The following is a 20,398-nucleotide window of genomic DNA, read 5'->3' on the forward strand; positions in this document are numbered from 1 at the left end:
AAAAGGCTCTGGGAGGTTCATGAAATAACTCAGTTCTGTGCATCTATTTCCTCCATTAGTAGACCATGATGAGCACCTTGAAGCCATAATATATCTCACTCTTGTACTCACACGGTCTGTCAGTCTTGCTTTTACCCTCTCCCCGTCTCCCTTGCTTTCACTTGCTCTTTTTTTTTTTTAATCTCTTCTACTTTCTTGTGCACACACATAAACACAAACATGTATACACTCAGTTGCACTAATACACGTATCTTTGTATTTGTAAAAGGTAATGAACAAGCAGATAGAAGACAGATTATAATCAGAGTGACTAATCAGAATTCCAATTTAGATAGGAAACTTACAACTGAAGTGTAAAGTAATAATTTTTCCCAAATAGCAATACATGGACTGATTCCATCAGAATCATTTAAGGGAGGGGTGGGGTTGTTAGTGTGTACGTGTGTTTGGTGGTGGTAGTAATTCCCAGATTCCATTGCAGGCCTACCAAATCAGTTACTTTATCCTTGTGGGTAGGGCCCAGAAATCTGTACTTTTAAAAATCATCCCTAATGATACCCAGCTAGACTTGAGAATTTCCGGTGAAATAGATGGGTTGGAATCAGAGGTATCCAGTACTGCTCTTTGTGATAGTCCAAGCAGGAGATACTGAGGCCTAAACATAGACAGTTGTGGCTATTAGGAAACAGTTAGAAAGTAGTAACGCTGGGACTTCGTGACTAAATAAAGGAGCTGGAGTTTTTGGACTTCTGCTTTCAGATATGATAGAATAGCTAGTATCAGATTAACCCTTCTCCCTATCTATATAAAATTACCACCCTGCCTCCCACACCCTGCCCCCCACACCCTGCCCACCAATAAAAAAGAAAGGCATTGGAGAAAAAGACAGGTAGGACTTCAGAAGAGAAGGTCTCAGAAAAAAGGGAAGCACACTGAGATAAGCCCTACGTGTTTTCCCTTGGGACATTTCCCACTTCTCAGTGCATGGCATAGAGGCTGCACAGAAAGCTACAACCTAGAGCAGTCATTGAGCTAGGCATGTAAAAACCAGAGTTTGAGGCTACCAAAGAGCCAGGGCTTAAGGACCAAGATCCTGAGGAATCTCAGAAGTGACCTCAACTGTTTGCAAGCAATATCCAGTTAAGGCATTGGCTAATCCCTAACCTGTGTGTGCTTTGACTCAGACACAGGCAAATCGTGGATTTTTCACTAGCCAGACTTCAGCAGTCTCACAGAGGTTGGGGGGACAAAAGTTGTAGTTCTTTAAAGAGGGAGCCATGGTAAACACCCCAGTTTTTCAAGTTGATACTTAAGAAAGATTATGTTCTATAAGTAAGAACAAATCAAAATAACACCAGTCTCAAACTGTTACTAGGGTGGTATGCTAATATTCCACTTGCCAAAAGAAAACTAAATCCTTTCTGGAAGATAACGTATCCCGAGCTTTTGCAAGTTTTCATAAGTAAGGTCTCACTTTCAGTCAGAATTTTCAGACATTCCAGGAAACAAGACCAAATAATTAAATGCCAAGATGGAAAGATAGTATAAACATATCCACAAGTTATCTAGATACTGATTTTTAAATAACTATGACTAATATGTTGAAGAAAATAGATGAATTATAGAAAATTTATCAGAATTGGAATCTGTATGGAAGAATCAAGAGAACTGAAAAATATAATAACTGAAATTAAGAATTAAATAGATGGATTTAACAGCAAATTAGACACAGCAGAGGAGACAATCAGTGAACTGGAAGATAGGTCAATAGAAAATATGCTGGTTGAAAAACAAAGAATGGAAAATTCAAAGAAGCTTAAGAGATAAATGGGATACAGGGAAAAGATCTAACAAACGTGTCATTAGTGTTCCAGAAGAGAAGCAAAAGGGAATAGAGAAGAAGCAATGTTTTAATTTTCTAAGACTGATGAAAGATAACACAGTACAGATTCAAGAAGTTCTGAGAACCCCAAGAAGGACTAATTAAAAGAAAACCTTATCAGACAAATGAAAGTCAAACTGCTAAAAAACAAGGATTTTTTTAAAAAAAATCTTAAAATCAGAGGAAAATAACAGGCAACTTCAAAGGAACACACTGAATTCTGAATAGAAATGATAAAAGTCAGATACCACCAGAATGAAATTTTTGTAGTGCTGAAAGGAAATAACTGCCAATCCAGAATTCTAAAATCAGAATTTCTATGAAAAATGAAGGTTAAGTAAATTGGCTTTTACAGAAACAAAATGTGAGAGAATGTTACAGTATTAAAAAATTAAAGGAGGTTAATTTTTCAGATAGAAGGAAAATTATCCTGTGCAGAAAAGAATGAAGAACACCAAAAGAGTATGCATGTCAGTAAATAAAAATATGTATCAAGTGATTAAAACAATAGCAGTTCTGTTATAGAACATAGTGCTTTGGAGTCTAAAATACTTGTAGAAGTTAAAGTACATGACAATACTAGAGTAAGGCATTAGGAAATATATTGCAGTTAATGTCTTTGCATTGTATGGGAAGTGGTAAAAGTACTAAGTCAAGGGCATGTGGTAAAATCTAGGGCAGTGATTCTTAACACTTCAGCATATATCAGAATAACTAGGAGGGCTTGTTAAAACCCAGATTACTGGGCCTTACCCTGAGAGTTTCTGATTCTCTAGGTCTGAGTTGGGGTCTGAAAAATTGCATTTCTGACACGTTCTCAGATAATGGTCATGTACTGGTCCAAGTTCCTTACCTTATGAACCACTGCTCTAGGTTACTACAAGAATAGTAAAAGAATATTACCAAGTAAGGAAAAATAATAAATCCTTGGTTAATCCAAAAGTAGGCGAGAAAGGAGAAAAAAAAATGAACAGAGAAAAGATGGGAACACAGGAAAATAAAAAGTATTTAAATCTAATTACATTAAGGAATACATTAAATGTAAATGTGCTAAATATTCATTTAAAAGCCAAAGAGTCTTTTCTGACCACAACAGCATGAAACTAGAAATCAACCTTAGAAAGAGAACTGAGAAAAAAATGATTACATGGAGAGTAAACAGCATGCTACTAAAAAGCCAATGCATCAGCAATGAAATCAAAGAGGAAATTTAAAAATACTTGAGACAAATGACAACGAAAACACAACCATACAAAATCTATGGGATGCAGCAAAAGCAGTTCTTAGAGGGAAGTTCATTGCAATACAGGCCTTCTTCAAAAAACAGGAAAAAATCTCAAATAACCTAACCTGCCACCTAAAAGAATTAGAAAAAGAAGAATAAACAAAACGTAAAGTCAGCAGAAGGAAAGAAATAATAGAGATTTAAAAAAGGTAGAAAAAACTCAATAAAACCAAGAGCTGGTTCTGTGAAGGGGCAAACAAAATCGACAAACCTCTGGCCAGGCTCACCAAGCAGAAAAGAGGGAGCACCCAAATAAACAAAATAATGAATGAAAGCAGAGAAATAACAACTGATACTGCAGAAATACAAAAAACCATAAGAGAATACTATGAACAATTATATGCCAACAGATTGAACAGCCTAGAAGAAGTGGACAAGTTTCTAGAAACATAACAGCCTACCAAAACTGAATCAAGAAGAAATAGATAATTCAGCAGAGGTGAATTATCCTGCAAACAAAAGTCCAGGACCAGATGGCTTCACTGGGGAAATCTACCAGACATGCAAAGAAGAACTTATACTGATCCTTCTCAAACTCTTCCAAAAGACTGAAGAGGAGGGAACACTCTCAGAGTCATTCTATGAAGCCACTATCACTCTGATACCAAAACCAGACAAAGATAATAACAAAAAAGAAAATGACAGGGCAGTATCTTTGATTAATACAGATGCAGAAATTCTCAACAAAATATTAGCAAGCCAAATCCAACAACACATAAAAAAGATATTACACCACAATCAAGTTGGATTCGTCCCAGGGTCACAAGAATGGATCAATATATGCAAATCAATCAATGTGATACACCACATCAACAAAAGAAAAGACAAAAACCACATAATCATCTCAATAGATGCAGAAAAAACATTTGATAAAATTCAACATCCATTCATGATAAAAACTCTTACCAAAGTGAGTGTAGAGGGAACCCATCTCAACCTAATAAAAGCTATTTATGATAAACCCACAGCCAACATAATACTAAACCATGAAAAGCTGAAAGCCTTCCTGCTAAAGTCTGGAACAAGACAAGGATGCCCACTCTCACCACTTCTATCCAATAGATAAAATTATCATTATATTCAGATAACATGATACTGTATATAGGAAACCCTAAAGACTTCACACAAAAACTATTAGATCTGATAAACGAATTCAGCAAGGTAGCAGGGTACAAGAGTAACATACAGAAATCTGTTGCATTTCTTTACACTTAACAATGAAATGTCAGAAAGGGAAAGTAAAAAAAAAATCCCTTTTAAAATTGCATCAAAAAAAATACTTAGGAATAAACCTGACCAAGGAGGTGAAAGATTAATATGCTGAGAAGTATAAAATATTGGTAAATTGAAGATGATTCAAAGAAATGGAAAGATATCCCATGCTCTTGGATTGGAAGAATTAATATTGTTAAAATGGCCATACTGTCCAAAGCAATCTACAGACTTAATGCAATCCCTGTCAAATTACCCATGACATTTTTCACAGAACTAGAACAAATAATCCTAAAATTTATGTGGAACCATAAAAGAACCAGAATTGCCAAAGCAATCCTGAGGGAAAGGAACAAAGCTGGAGGCATAAGCTTCCCAGACTTCAGACAATACTGCAAAGCTACAGTAATCAAAACAGCATGGTATTGGCACAAAAACAGACATATGGATCAAGGGAACAGAATACAGAGCCCAGAAATAAACCCACACACCTACGGTCAATTAATCTTTGACAAAGGAGGCAAGAATACACAATTGAGAAATGACAAGTCTCTTCAGCAAGTGGTATTGGGAAAGCTGGACCACTGCATGTAAATCAGTGAAGTTAGAACACACCCTCACACCATACACAGTAAGCTCAAAATGACTTAAAAACTTAAATATAAGACATAACACCATAAAACTAGAAGAGAACATAGGCAATACATTCTCTGACATAAATCATAACAGTGTTTTCTTAGGTCACTCTCCCAAGGCAATAGAAATAAAAGCAAAAATAAACAGACGGGATCTAATCAAACTTATAAGCTTTTGCACAGCAAAGGAAACCATAAACAAAACGAAAAGACAACCTACAGACTAGGAGAAAATATTTGCAAATGATGGGACCGACAAGGGATTAATTTCTAAAATATACAAACATCTCATACAACTCAATGACAACAACAAAAAACAACCCAATCAAAAAATGGACAGAATACCTAAACAGACATTTCTCCGAAGAGGACATACAGATGGCCAATATGCACATGAAAAGATGCTCAACATCACTAATTATTAGAGAAATGCAAATCAGAACTACAGTGAGGTATCACCTCACTCCAGTCAGAGTGGCCATCATCAAAAAGTCTACAAATAATAAATGCTGGAGAGGGTGTGGAGAAAAGGGAACCCTTCTACACTGTTGGTGGGAATGTAAATTGGTGCAGCCACTGTGGAAAACAGTTTGGAGGTTCCTCAAAAAACTAAAAATAGAGTTGCCATATGATCTAGTGATCCCACTCCTAGGCATATATCCAGAGAAAAGTGTAATTTGAAAAAACATATGCACCCCAGTGTTCATAGCAGCACTATTTACAGTAGCCAAGACATGGAAGCAACCTAAATGTCCATTGACAGATCAATGGATAAAGAAGATGTGGTATGTGTACACATTTTCATTACTCCCAAAAGAAAATCTCATACCCATTAGCATTCATTTCCCATTTCCTCCATCCCCTGGTAACCATTAATTTATTTTCTAACATTCTGGATTTGCCTATTCTGGACCTTTCATGTAAGTGGAATTGCAAAATATATGACCTTTTATGTCTGACTTCTTTCACTAAACACATTTTCAAGGTTCATCCATGTTATGGCATGTATCAGTATTTCATTCCTGTTGTCATATAATTTAACTGTGTCCCAGAATAAAGCTCAAGAACATTCATAAGAATCTAAAAATATAGCACTTAATAATGTAGATTCACAGTAGTCTGGCATCCAATAAAAAGTTACCAAGCAAAGAAGCAGTAGAAAACAACCCATAATGAGGCAAAAATCAGTCAATTAGAACTGACCCGGAAGTGACACACATGATAGAACTAGTAGAAAAGGACATTAAAACAGTTATCATGAGCCAAGATATGGAAATAACCTAAGTGTCTGTCGATAGATGAACGGATAGAGAAGATGTGGTATGTAATATACAATGGAATAATGTTCAACCATGAGAAAGAAAGAAATCCTGCCGTTCGTGACAAAATGGATGGACCTTGAAGGCCTTATGCCAAGTGAAATAAGTCAGGCAGAGAAAGACAAATACTGTATGATATCACTTATATGTGGAATCTTAAAAGGCCAAACTCAGAGAAACAGAATAGAATGGTGCTTACTGGGGGCCTAGCGGGTGGGGAGAAGTGGGGAGATGGTCAAAGAGAACTTTTCGTTGTAAGATGATTAAGTTTTGGGAATCTAATATATAGCATGGTGATTACAGGCATGATACTACAACACTATTGCTAGGAGAAAAATTGCTAGGAGAGTAGGTCTTAAATGTTCTCACCACAAAGAGAAATGGTAATTATGTAAGGTGATGGAGGTGTTAGCTAATGCTATGATGGTAGTGATTTTGTAATACATAAGTATATCAAACTAGTACATTGTGCACCTTAAATTTATACAATGTTATATGTCAATTATATCTCAAGTCGGGGGCTAGGGGGTGGGGGGAACTGTTAATGTAACTATATTTTATGGAAGTTCAGGTTGAACATGTGTATAGACACATGGAAGATATTTAAAAACCCAAAGCAAACTCCTTAGGGATAAAAATATGTCCCAGTTGAAAAATAAACTAGATGGGATTAACAGCAGATTAGGCATTGTAGAAGGAAAGATGTGAACTTGAAGATATAGCAATAAAAGCTATCCAAAGTGAAACACAGAGAAAAGACTGTAAGAAAGTAAATAGAGTATTAGTGAGCTGTGGGGACAGCTTCAGGCAACCTATAATATGTGTAATTGAAGTTCCTGATGTAAATCAGGATCTACACAGAGCAATTAAGGACACCAGAAATGATAACTATGTGGATAAATGTAAAACTTTTTTTAAAAAAATGTAAATCTCTTTAAAGGATAACTGTAAAGCAAAAAAATATGGGAAGGCAAAAGTAAAGCCATTGTTCACAGAAGACATCATTATTCATATGGAAAATTCAACAGAATCTACAGATAAACTCTTGGAATTAATAAGTGAATTTACCAAGGTGTCAATATTAGATCAGTGTTGGATTTTAGAAGTCAGTTATTTTTCTGTGTTAGCCATGGACAGTTAGAAAATACAATTTAAAAGATAATACTTAAATTAACATTAAAAAACATCAAGTACAGAGATACCTCATTTTATTGTGCTTAGCTGTATTGTGCTCCCCAGATATTGGGCTTTTTACAAATTGAAGGTTTGTGGCAACCCTGTGTTGCCAGCTGATGGTTAACATTTTTTACCAATAAAGTATTTTTAAATTAAGGTATATACATTGTTTCTGTAGACATAATGCTATTACACACTTAGTAGACTACAGTACATTGTAAACATAACTTTTATATGCACTGGGAGACCAGAAAATTCATGTGACTTGCTTTATTTCAATACTTGCTTTATTGCAGTGGTCTGGAACCAAACCGGCAATAACTCTGAGGTAGCTAGGATTAAATGAAAGATGAACTCTGCACATAAAACTATAAAACATTACTGAGAGAGAACAAAGGGGGTATAAATAAGTAGATATATAATTTTCATAGAGAAGATTATTGTAAAGAAGTCAGTTTTTCCTGAGTTTATCTACAGATGTAATATCCCAATCAAAATTCCACAATGCTTTTTTTAGGGGAAGGAAGATAGTAGGAAATGACCAGCTGATTTTGAAAGATAAATGAGACTCCAAATGGTAAACAGTAGTTGAAGAAAATGTTGAAGAAAAAGATAAAAGAGGATTTATACTTCCAAATACCAAGAGTAAACCTACAATAATTGAAAGTGTAATATTGGCATAAGAATAGACACATAGAATTATGGAACAGAGTTCAGTGATGTCTTTCAACAAATGGTGCTGAATCAATAGAAAAGTGAGATTTTTTCATGCACAAAAATCAATTTCAGATGGATTTGAGACCTTAATATAAATGATAAAGTTCTCAATTGGATGAAAAAGAATAAAATATGTTTTAAAAAGTAGAATGAAGGAAGTAACAAAAGATTAAGAGCCGATGCTAACGCAACACACAACAAAGCTTTACGTAATCCTTTAGCTAAATTTACTGCAAAAGGACAGAAAAGGATATATACGTTGTATGAAACGAGTCATTAATGGTAGAAGTCTGCATGGTGGTTACCTGTAACAGGAGATATGCAGATGGATAATGACTGGCTGGTGAATGATGATTGGGAGAGTTCATGAGTGGGCCTTCTGGTGTGCAGGTATGTTCTGTATCAGTGGTTCTGTGATCTGTGGACACCTGAGTAACCAATACCCTTTTGGGGATTCCATGATAATACTAAAATGCTATTTGCCTTTTCCTTTATTTTTGTGTTTTCACAGATGCAGCAAAAGCAATAATATGTAAACATTAGCACAAGTCAAGGCAGTGACACCTGACTGTACCTAGTAGTCATTGTATTCTTCACAGCCACACACCCTTCAGATTAAAAAAAAAAAATACTAGTTAAGAATATCCTTGATGATGCAGGAAAAATAATTTTATTAAATTGTGACCTTTGAGTATACGTTTTTAAGAATCTGTGTGGTGAAATGGGAAGTACGCATAAAACGCTTAAACTGTGTATACCGAAGTACAGTGGTTGCTTCAAGGAAGAGCATTTGTGTTGATCTAGCCACTTTGTTCATGGAGCATTGATTTTACTTGAAAGAACAACTGACACTATTATTCAGATTTGGGTATTTAGCAGATATTTTCTTGAAAATGAATAAAGTAAGCCTCTCACTTAAAGGAAAACAGTTGACAGTATCTCTTGCCAATGGTAAAGTTTGAGCTTTTAAGCAAAACATACAGGTTTGGAAAACTTACATCCACCACAGTGAGTCTGATAGCTTCATAGTCTTTACACACTTTTCCAGTGAGATTATTGGTAATGTTAACAAGTGTGATGTTTTGATGTTGTGTAATGAAATATGTCAATATTTGGAAGATCTGCATAACTTAGTGAATGATATTTTCCAAATGACCAATGCATAATGTTATAAAATCATGCATGGGTAAATGATCCATTCAAAGTCCAAGGTGGAAAGTGGATTATAATGTAAAAGAGTATGAAAATTTATTCATATGGTTTCAGATGTTACATTGCAACTAATCTTTAAAAAATTGTCACTTGTCATATTTTTGTGTAGTATCAAAAAAGACTATCCACAATTATCTGAAAAGTCTATTAAAATATGCTTCCCTTTTCCAAGCATACATATATATACATATATATATATACATATATATATATATGTATATATATGATGCTGGGTTTTCTTTCTGTACTTCCACCTAAACAACATATTGCAACAGATGGAATGCAGAAGCAGATATGAGAATCTAACTGTTTCCTGTTAAGCCAGTCTTTGAAATTTACAAAAATGTAAAACAGTGGCACCCTTCTAATTTTACTTATTTATTGAGAGAAAATATTTTTTTTGTTAACATATAGTTGAGTTTGTAATAGTTATTTTTAAATTAGTATTTAAAATTTTTTAAATTTCTAATATGCCAGTTATTGATAAATATATCAAAATAAACAAAAGCTCCTTGCCTCCTTAATATTTAAGACTGCAAAAGGGTTCTAAAATCAAAGTTTGAGAATTGCTGTTGATTACATGATTCCATGAGTATGCCCGTTTTATAATTAATAAACTATAACAACTCGTGTCTTTTCCTCTCCATAATATGTTACATTTTAATAAAAATCTTATCCTCCTTAGCTATGAGGATTTGTCCAAGATGGTGGGAAGTATTTCTGACTTGAGTGATAGGTAACTAAGCATGGACAGGAGAGAATGAGCAGCCAACAGAATGACCATGGGATGCTTGTAATTTGCTGATATTGTATTGCTTAAGAGCCCATAAGGTTGATTTTTTAAAAAATGAAATTTACGCTGGAAATATTGACCAGAAAAATCTTTGCCATAGTTTTATTTCCTCTCATTTTTCCTTATACTCTTTTCCCTTACTAGTTCCTAGACACATGATTGTTCCTAGCTGATGTGAATGTGAGACAGTTTGGTTTTGCCTGAAGTATTGAGGCATATATGCCTAGTTTTCCAGGTTTTGGCCTCTTTTGGCAAATGAGCATTGAGCATGACCCCATTTTCAGCACAGACAGAAGGGTGGTAATAGCTCAGTTGGTCGTTAAATTCAGCAAGTATTTATTATGTGTATACTGAGTAGAAAACATTATGCTGCTTATGATTATTTATTGGGGAACTCAAGTTGCTAACAGTCTAGTAGTGGATAAAAATATGATAAAAATTAGTTACACCATAAAATCAAAAGTATTAATTTTTCCCATGAAAGTAGGAGCATAGAAAGGAAAATTGGTAGTAGAATCTGAATAGAACTTTAAAGGATAGTTAGACTAGTTTTCTGTTTTAAAAATATCTTTTTTGTTGTTGTTTCTAATTAAAAATGATAATGCACATTATAAACATACTCAAGCATTGTAAAAATATACACTATCAGTGACAGAAGTCTTCAGGAATACCCAACCCCCTGCCAGTTAACCATTGTTAACAGTTTGGTACATAGTTCTTTCATGTCTAATGCATATGTTAGCATATTATTGTTATTTTAAAAATCAGATCACATATATATGATTCTACAATTGTGTTGGACAGTTAAGTTTACAGTTTTCAATATTATAAACACTATGATGCCTAAATTCTATTTTTTGTGTCTTTTTTTTTGATGCCTAAGATTTTGAAAGAAGAAAACTGATTTTGCTTAAAGCTTGAGTAAAAATAAGTTTATGCATTATAGAAATATTTAACAGTAAAAATCTGTTATAATCCCCTCTTATTAAATGTCGATGAACTAATTATACCTTTTAGAAAATTGAATTTATGTACCTCTGGATGGGATATATCCTTTAGTTTGAAAGTAAATTATCAATATTTCATGGTGGACATGGAGTTAGCGATGTAGAGCATGGATTTGGGGTAGGTAAACACCAAAGGAAAGACCAGTAACATTTTGTTTTCCTTCCATCTACCAGGTTAGTTGTATTTTTGTAGAGTTGCTTAAAAAGTACTCTTTATAGTAGGAACTACTTATTCGAATGTTGCTGTTCTTTTCATTGTAGGTAACATTGTACAACACTGATCAGGATGGTAGTGATAGCCCACGCAGTAGCCTTAACAACAGTCTCTCAGATCAGAGTTTGGCATCTGTTAATTTGAACAGTGTTGGAAGTGTGCATAGTTACACACCGGTAAGTCTTGGTGAAGTTAACTCCTTTGCTGAGTACTCATTTAGAGCTTAAAACGGAACCAAATGTAATTGAAATGCAAATAAAAAGTGAAGATGTATATTTCTCACTGATCAAATTGATCATTAGCTTAGATAAGTAGAGCAGATTTCTATTATATTTTAGCAAGTTAGATACAAATATATTGTTGTACAATGTTATATATTGTGGTCTACTTCATCTGTTCTCTGTCCAAGTGAAACACAATTGGAATAGGAAAAGAATTTTTACTTTAGTCTTCTAAAGCTATGTTTGATGATATTTTACAGTCCTTGGTAAAAGAGCTTAGAGGATATGTATATCACCTAGTTTCCCAGAAGCATATCTAAGAAGGGGATTTTACAAACCCCAAAGGTTAGGATGACCTGGTACTCAGTTGTTAACCAGTCTTGTATTTTCAGTTTGGGTCTGGAAAACAAAGCTATGCTATAAAGGGACCTGTGTGAGTATTCTTGCGCCTGTGCTGACCCTTCCGTTATCAGATACTTCTTTTCAAATCATCTTGCAACTGTCCTCCCCGGTAGACAGAACAGAGCTGGAGAGAGCCATGCGCCACACTGTTCATGGTATAAATTTGATCTCATCAGATCTCTCCCTGTTCCAAGATGAGTAATAGGTAAAAACTTTACACAGAAAAAAGATATAAGGGGGAGGGGGGACCTGAAATAAGAAAATAACACGAGGGGAACAAATTCAGAGAGCAGTTTTAAAACTCACCTTGAATGTAGGAAAAGAGAAAGAAGACAACTCAAAACTGTTAACAGTGCTCTGGGGGAAAAAATTTAAAATATTTTTCGAGAATGCAGAAGAAACAGATAAAGGAATAACAATTATGTAAAAGAATACGATAGATATGGAGAATTGCGAATTATAGGTGTCCCCAAATAGTTGGTACAGAAGCAGTTTTCAGAAGAAATAGAGAACAAAAGGGTTACTGAGTTCTAAGAAAAGTTAATGGGAAAAACACTATATCTAGACACATCATAACAAATTTTTAAATTTCAGAAGTAATCATAGATACTCTAGCAGAAGAAATAAGGTACATTCAGAGAAACACAAATCATACCTCTCTTCCATAATACTAAATGCCCGAAGATGATGGAACACTTTATACAGAGTGTCAAGGGGATAGGTTTGGAATTATAAATATTACGCCCACCAAATTTTCATTCAGTTGTGAAGTCAAGAAAAAGACATTAATTCTTTGATACACAGAGTTTAGAAAGCATCCTACCCTTGTTTTCATGCACCCTTCCTGAAAAAAATTATGTATTTAGCTGATCAGGTGATGAATTAAAGTACTCAGTAATGATGAAGTCATGTGCCAGTGGTGGAGCCATTCCCCTACACAAAACTCGTATTTTTCCATGTCATTGTAGACTCCTTGTAAGCATCATTTTGAAAGGCTGCATAAATTTATAGCCAGTGTTCATATCTTAATTTTTTCAAAACACTAAACCAAATGGTAGTTTGTTACTGCTTGATATGATCTTTAAGATATATTGCTGATCATGTTTTATTTTATTTCTAGTTGTGCTGTCTTCAGAGATAATTCTTATTTTTTAGGTGTTCATGGTGCTCTTTTTCCTTGCATAGCTCGAGGCCCTGATCCATTCTGTTTTTCTCAGAATCTCCTTTGTCTTTTACCCTTCATTTCTTATTTTCCTTAAGTATCATTTAAAAAAGAAAAATTTACCTACATTGAAGAGTTAGGTGTGTTGAAGTTCCTTGATGCTTTGGGCAGTGTCATACAACCTGACTCACAGTATTTGAGTTTAAATACTTAAAGATTAATTGAATAAATGAATGAGAAATGTTAGTAGTTTCAGAGTATAGTGAGTTTGAGATGAAATTGCTTCTGTGGAAATCAAGATGAAGACTCCACAGAAACTGGAAGGGTTCCAGGCTTAGCTTATCACTTATTATGACCTTGGGAAGGTCCTTTAACTTTGAATTCTTCCCCCCTACTGTGAAATGTGGGGGTTGGATTAGATTTCTGAGATTCTTCAAGACCTAAGTTAACAATTTGTGGTCTGTCCTTTTATGTATACCCAACTTAACAGATGATAGGAAAGCCGAAGACAGGGAAGTTAATTCCTTTGGGTTCTAGAAACTGTTCTGATATTTTCAGTTTTATATGTAACAAACCAATTTTCATATAGAGCTACTAAATTAGTAGTTTTTTTCTTTTAATGTTAGGTGACAAATCATCCAGAACCAGTCTCTCAGTCATTAACTCCTCAACAACAGCCACAGTACAACCTTCCAGAACGAGACAAACAACTACTTTTCTCAGAATATAATTTTGAAGATCTCAGTGCCTCATTTCGGAGCCTTTATAAGTCAGTTTTTGAGCAGTCACTTAGTCAACAAGGTGAGTTTTTTAATACCTCTTTTATAATTTTTTATTGAAAATTTTTAAAGAATTATTTTCACATCGCAGCTGTTATAGTTCCTTAATCTTAGAACATTACCATCATGATAAGGATTGAAGGTTCTTTGTGCCTTTACTATAGTCTGTATATATTTTTATCATAGCACAAGAATGGCAGATAAATCTATCTCCTCATGCATGCCTACTTTGTTTGATTACTAGTGGTGTCCTGGAGCATTGTGTTAAAGGATTCTGACACCGCATTTATGCCATGTGGGAAAGACTGCCGTGATTAATTAGTGATGTCTAGCATATGAAGTGTTTTGAGTGGTAAATGTTGCACCACAAGAATAGATGTGCCTTGCTTTTCTGTTCTGACTGCTGTTAGCAAAGAGATAACTTTTGGAATATGGTAGCACCAAATTTGCAGTTTCATGTACGGCACTTATAAGTGAACACATTAGTTAGTGGTCATTATTTTGTACAACATACTTAAATCAGATTTAACACTAAAAGTGATACTGGTTGAGATGTACTGTTACATCTCAACCAAATGCTAGATTGTTGCTATTATGTATTACTGTCCTATTAGCTGCTGGTTTAATTTTAATCAGAGTCATTTAGTAGGATCAAGGTGTCTCATTGTTGTTCCACCATAGAATGAACACTAGTCAGAAATTGTTGGGAACTCAAACATTGAAGCATTGCTTTGTTTGGCAGATTGACTATTTATACCCCAACTCAGAGGGTTTACCTGTTCACGGCAGTAGACAAAAATCCCTGCCTTTAAAGAGTTTACATTTTAATACATATCATTGTCAGATATTATGAAAGTTAATGTTATATGTAAGTGTTATATATATTGATGAATATCAGTAGTTTGTTTAGGAAGTTGGTTTTCTGGTTAAAGTAAGAGTCATGTATTTTCTCAAATTTTATATTAAATTTTCTTTCTATAAAAGTACAAAAAAAAAAAACTAAGACTTTGCTAAGCGGATCCAGCTTTGCTGATCATAGTAGAAAAATACTGGCTTTGAAATAACAATGGTGACAATTTCTGAAACCCATAATGCTATTTCATTACACTAATAAAAAAAGAAAAGAAGATTGACAGGAATTCTGGGTTCTAGTCCAGGTTCTACCATAAAGTCAACTGAGTTAACTTCACCTCTTTAGACCTAATCATTCCCATTGTACAGTGAAGAAGATTAGACTAGATCAGTGCTTTCCAAATTGTTCTCTTTGGAGCTGTTGGGTTTTCTGGAGGTTTCAGAGAGAAGGGTGCAGATGAAGAGGGAGACCTAACAGGTTTCTTTTCATGGCTTCCCAGAAAACAACTTTACATTTATTAGTTTTACATACTGGGCTTCTGAAAGATATTTTGTTTTGTTTTATTTTAAAAACAATTTGGGATTAAAAATGTTGGTAGAGATTATATCTGGGTGCCCTCTTAAAATGTTAGGACTTTATTGGAAACAGATAATGAAATAACTGCTTTCTTTCATCTTATTGTAGTAACCCTATAGATTCCATATAAATGACATTTTTCCCAGGGTTAAGGCAAGCACTTTTATTAACTCTTCTACCTATAAAACCTTAATTTATTATGTTTTGAGATTATCTTATAATGTACTCTGATATAATTTTACTCCTAATAACAAGTATGAGAATACTTTTATTTTTGTTTAAAATTTTTGATTCTTTTATTGACTGACAGTATGGTATGGGACTTTATTTTCATTTCATTCAAGTAAAACTTTTTTGTGTTTGGTTCAGCAAAACATTATATGTTGTCTTCTGGGATATGAAAATAGTGTAGTTATATAGAACTACATGTTGCAATAAGATTTGTTAAAGTGAGTGTCTACCTGCAAACCAAACATACATTATTTTTAACATTAAGCACTTCTGGCCTAATCATCATTATCATTATAGCAGCTAATATTTACTGAGCTAAGCCTGCAGCCTGCACTTGTACCATGGCATGTAATCCTCACAACAACTCTACGAAGCAGGTACTATTATCATACCCATTTATAATTGAGGTAATTGTGGCTTGGAGAGGTTAATAATTCTCCAGAGTTACCAAGTGTGTAAATTGTGGTGCAGAGATTTTAATTCCTCTTTTCTGGTGTTAAGAAATATGTAATCTTAACCCCTAAACTGTGTCTGTCTCAAGAATGTTCCATAAGAGTAATGAAAAAGAGCAGTGGAGATGGCTGTTTTGTTTTGCCTGGTCTTAAGGATTCTAGCCATCTTGGACTTAAAGTTTTTGGAGTAGTCAGAGAAAGAGATCAGAAATAACTGGGCTTTATTTCTACCCTCCTCTTTTGTCAAAGGTCTTCAGACCTATAGAGAACCATCCTCAATGTGACCCAACACCTCTCCCACTTTTCCCTTAACATTTTACTCATCTTTCAAGACTCAACCCAGATACTGCCTTTTCAAGGAAGGCTTCTCTGTATTTCAGAGCCCCTTCCTAGGTAAAATGGGGAAGAAGCAGAGTTCCTGTATTCCCTCTGTATACTTTTGCCTTAGTACTTACAGTGTTGGACGTAATCTCCTCAAGTGTCTGTCTCTTCCACTGGACCACGAGCTACTTGAGGGCAGAGAATGATGTTTCTTCTTGGTAGCCCCAGAGCCCAGGGTGTGGTGGATCAATATCAATACTTGTTAAACTGAACCAAAATCGCTTCCTGACAGCATATACCTTTGCTCTGTAAATAATTTTGCAAATGTTTGTCATAAGGTATAACTGAAATTTGACCATCAGTGTTCTTGCTTTGTCTGTTTTCAGGTTTGATGAACATCCCTTCTGAATCTTCCCAGCAGTCCCACACTTCTTGTTCCTATCAGCACTCTCCCGGCAGTACAGTGAGCTCTCACCCACACAGCAACCAAAGCAGCCTGACCAACAGTCATGGCAGTGGCCTCAACACCACGGGCAGTAATTCGGTTGCACAGGTCTCACTGTCCCACCCCCAGATGCACACACAGCCGTCTCCACATCCGTCCCATCGACCGCATGGTTTACCACAGCATCCACAGCGTCCCCAGCACCCAGCACCACACCCGCAGCAACACAGCCAGCTCCAGTCCCCTCACCCCCAGCACCCCTCTCCACACCAGCACGTACAGCACCATCCGAACCATCAGCATCAGACGTTAACACATCAGGCACCCCCTCCCCCACAACAGGTATCCTGTAATTCTGGTAAGTTTTTGTCTTCTGACGTGTGTTTGGCTAACTGTGAATTTGGATCTGTTATCTGGGGCTTATATATATTTTCTACCAATACTCTTCTTATCCATCTTCTTTTGTGTTTCCTTGCCATAGTCCTAGAGTTGTAAGTCCTTCAGTCTATAGATTCACCTGGATATTGTCTTGATTACAGTTTATGTGGTAACATAGGCAAACTCAGCAACCCTTGCAGGTTTTGGTTTTAACTCTTTTGTTCTTCTGGAAAACAAGTGTTTTTGTGAGCGTTTGAAAGAAGAGTGGAATGCACAGTCTGTCTGCAGTCTATTATGATTTAGTGTGGTATAGAAGAAAGAGTATAGATTTATGTCTGAAAGACCTGTATTCGAATCTTCATTATGGCTCTTTATGACCTTTGGTGCATTAACTCTTTTGGTCTTATTATTTTGTTAGCTGTAGAACAACACTGGTATACAGTGTTGTTATGAGGATCATATTGAGGTTACAAAGTATGAAATGCCTAGTCTAGTACCTTGCATTTACGTATTCAGTGAATGTTCCCACTTTTTCTTTCTTTGCATATTCCTGCCAAGTATTTCGTTTAGAATGATAGATTCATACCCTGATTTTAAAAGAAAAAAAAATGTCTGTTGCTCTTAAGATAGGTCTTGATGGTTTCTGGTGAGATGCTTAACTGACATTGCTCACAGACCAGGCAGTCTCTGCACTGCAGAACTCCAGAGGGTACCGTAGACATAGACTACAAGGTGAATGGGGCCTCTTGGAATGGTGCAGAGTACAGCTGGCTTCAAGTCTTGGGTTCATCATAGTGGCCTTGCTAAGTCATGCCTCCTCTCTAGGTTCAATTTCTTTTGTTTGTAAAATACAGGGAAATAATACCTTTCCTGCCTGTCTCACAGAGCAGATTGCCCCAGTGCATGATATAATGGGTTTGAATCCATTTGTAAAACTGGATTGGGATCGGCCAATATCAGGAGTAAGGCCAGCTCAAACTTTCGCTATCCAAGATTTATAATATTGCCAATATTATTTTTATAGGTGTTTCAAATGATTGGTATGCAACACTTGATATGCTAAAAGAAAGCTGTCGAATCGCCAGCAGTGTTAATTGGTCAGATGTAGACCTTTCACAGTTCCAAGGTGAGTATTGGTTCCTTCTTACTTATAACCAAATACACATATCATGTGTTTTTGAATAGATTTTAAGTCTCTTTTTAGTGGAAATAAGCATCTCCTTATATAGTGTTTCTTTTGCAGTTGGTAGTATGCTTAAAAACAACACTTTGCAAAATTCGTAATTAAGCCTTTCAGCCAGTTGATGTAGCGGAGGTTCACAGACAAGAGTTCTGAAGGAAATCTGGCCACATTTAAAAGAATCAGACTTTGAATAATTTTTAAAATGTCATTCTTCATTGCATGGGCAGAAGATTACCAGTGGAAATTTTGAGGGCTGGAAAAAAGAAGTGCTGTTTTCTTTGCAGTGTTTGCAGAACCATGCTAACTGTATTTCTAATGCTTTCCTCATAGGTTTGATGGAGAGTATGAGACAGGCAGATCTCAAGAACTGGTCTTTAGATCAGGTTCAATTTGCTGATCTCTGTTCTTCTCTTAATCAGTTCTTTACACAAACTGGCCTTATCCACTCACAGAGTAATGTTCAGCAGAATGTCTGTCATGGTGCCATGCATCCAACAAAACCTTCCCAACACATTGGAACAGGTATGGATTTAATTATCTTCTTGATTTTCTCTTTTTCTCATTCATATGAAATTCAGTAACTGTCTGGGGCAACTTGATATGTTGTTAATGATAGCATAGCAGTGATGCATTTATATCTTTTTATTTCTAAGAAATGAATGAAATCAAGTAATTTTTTTAAGATATATCTTAGAAAAATTGAGATAAAAGAGACTATGTTTTTCTGTCATGATTTACATGATTATTTTATTGTTTATAATTGACTTTCCTTTGTGAACTTTAACCTTTCAAGTTACCAAACAAGAATTGAATGTCTTAAAGATATGTACATTTTAATTTTAATAAGAACATAGTTATGAGATGTTACCAATTTAAATTTGTATAGACTTGCAATGAAAATCAACACATCTTTATATATCTTCTAAGAATGTTAAAAAAAATTAAAGTTCAGAGTGTATATGAAGAGTATACATAACGGTAGTCTCATTTATGTTTTGCTCTGGACTCAAAATTTGTGCTTTGTATTTTTTCATCTCACTTTCTTCCTTTATTTTTTACCCTTGTAGCCATCTCGTTTACTCTGATTGCAGAGCCTACAATTTTCTCAAGTTTACATTCTGTGTTTAATATCCAAGTTCTTTCTCTCTTCATTTTAATTTCTTGATGCCTTTATCTCCACGTTGACTTCTTTTCTGTACATTGTCTTGTTTTTAGAGTTGATGCTAAAAAGCTCTCTTTTCTATCCTGAGTGGCTTCCTTCAGTCATTATCCTAAGTTATTTCACATACTTGGTCTTTCTAAGTTCTCAAGATCCCTAGTCCTTTTTGTGAAATCTTCATTTGTGAAATCTTCTTTTGATACAAAAGAAATCTTCCATCTTTGCTTCTTCCACTTGAATAGCTTACCTAACTTGAAAGTCTCAGTGGTTGTGTGATTTTGGTGACTTATTCATTTCATAAATCATATTCATAGAAGAGCCTCATTCAGTGCCTGGCATATATAGGAGGTACTTAGTATTAACTGAATTTATTGAATGCCCTCTATGTGCCAGATACTAAGCCACTAAACTCTTTTTTTTAATAACTCTTAAGCTTCTCTCTCTCTCTCTCTCCTTTTGTCACTTCTTTTTTGGTTCCTGTTAAAATAAATTTCAAAAAATTTATTTTTATTGTGGTAAAATACACATAACATAAAATTCACTGTCCCAATCATCCTTAAGTGTGCAGTTCAGTGGTATTTAAATACATTCATAATGTCATAATGTTGTGCAATTATCAACACCATCCATCTCCATAACTCTTTTCATTTTTGTAAAGCAGATACTCTGTACTTATTCAACAGGACCTCTCCACCCATTTCATCCCTTCCCCAGCCCGTGGCAACCAACATTCTACTTTTTGTGTCTTGAGTTTTAACTATTCTAAGTACCTCATATAAGTGGA

At 35.1% G+C, this 20,398-nt stretch overlaps 1 protein-coding gene across 6 annotated transcripts in view; it reads left to right on the top strand.

Annotated features, from left to right (window-relative positions):
• FOXJ3 (forkhead box J3) overlaps positions 1–20,398 on the top strand; it is a 133,084-nt gene that overhangs the window by 100,518 nt on the left and 12,168 nt on the right. For 4 of the 6 annotated variants that reach the window (XM_082466269.1, XM_082466268.1, XM_082466271.1 and 1 more), the window contains 5 exons: positions 11,500–11,628; positions 13,864–14,038; positions 16,836–17,252; positions 18,297–18,398; positions 18,786–18,977. In XM_082466269.1, coding sequence (XP_082322395.1) covers positions 11,500–11,628; positions 13,864–14,038; positions 16,836–17,252; positions 18,297–18,398; positions 18,786–18,977 — 1,015 coding nt within the window. The remainder of the gene's footprint in view (positions 1–11,499; positions 11,629–13,863; positions 14,039–16,835; positions 17,253–18,296; positions 18,399–18,785; positions 18,978–20,398) is intronic. The other 2 variants (XM_082466272.1, XM_082466273.1) reach the window with 1 other exon arrangement.

This window comes from Balaenoptera physalus (assembly GCF_965194825.1).
Source record: "Balaenoptera physalus genome assembly, chromosome: 1".
Taxonomy (NCBI): Eukaryota; Metazoa; Chordata; class Mammalia; order Artiodactyla; family Balaenopteridae; genus Balaenoptera; species Balaenoptera physalus.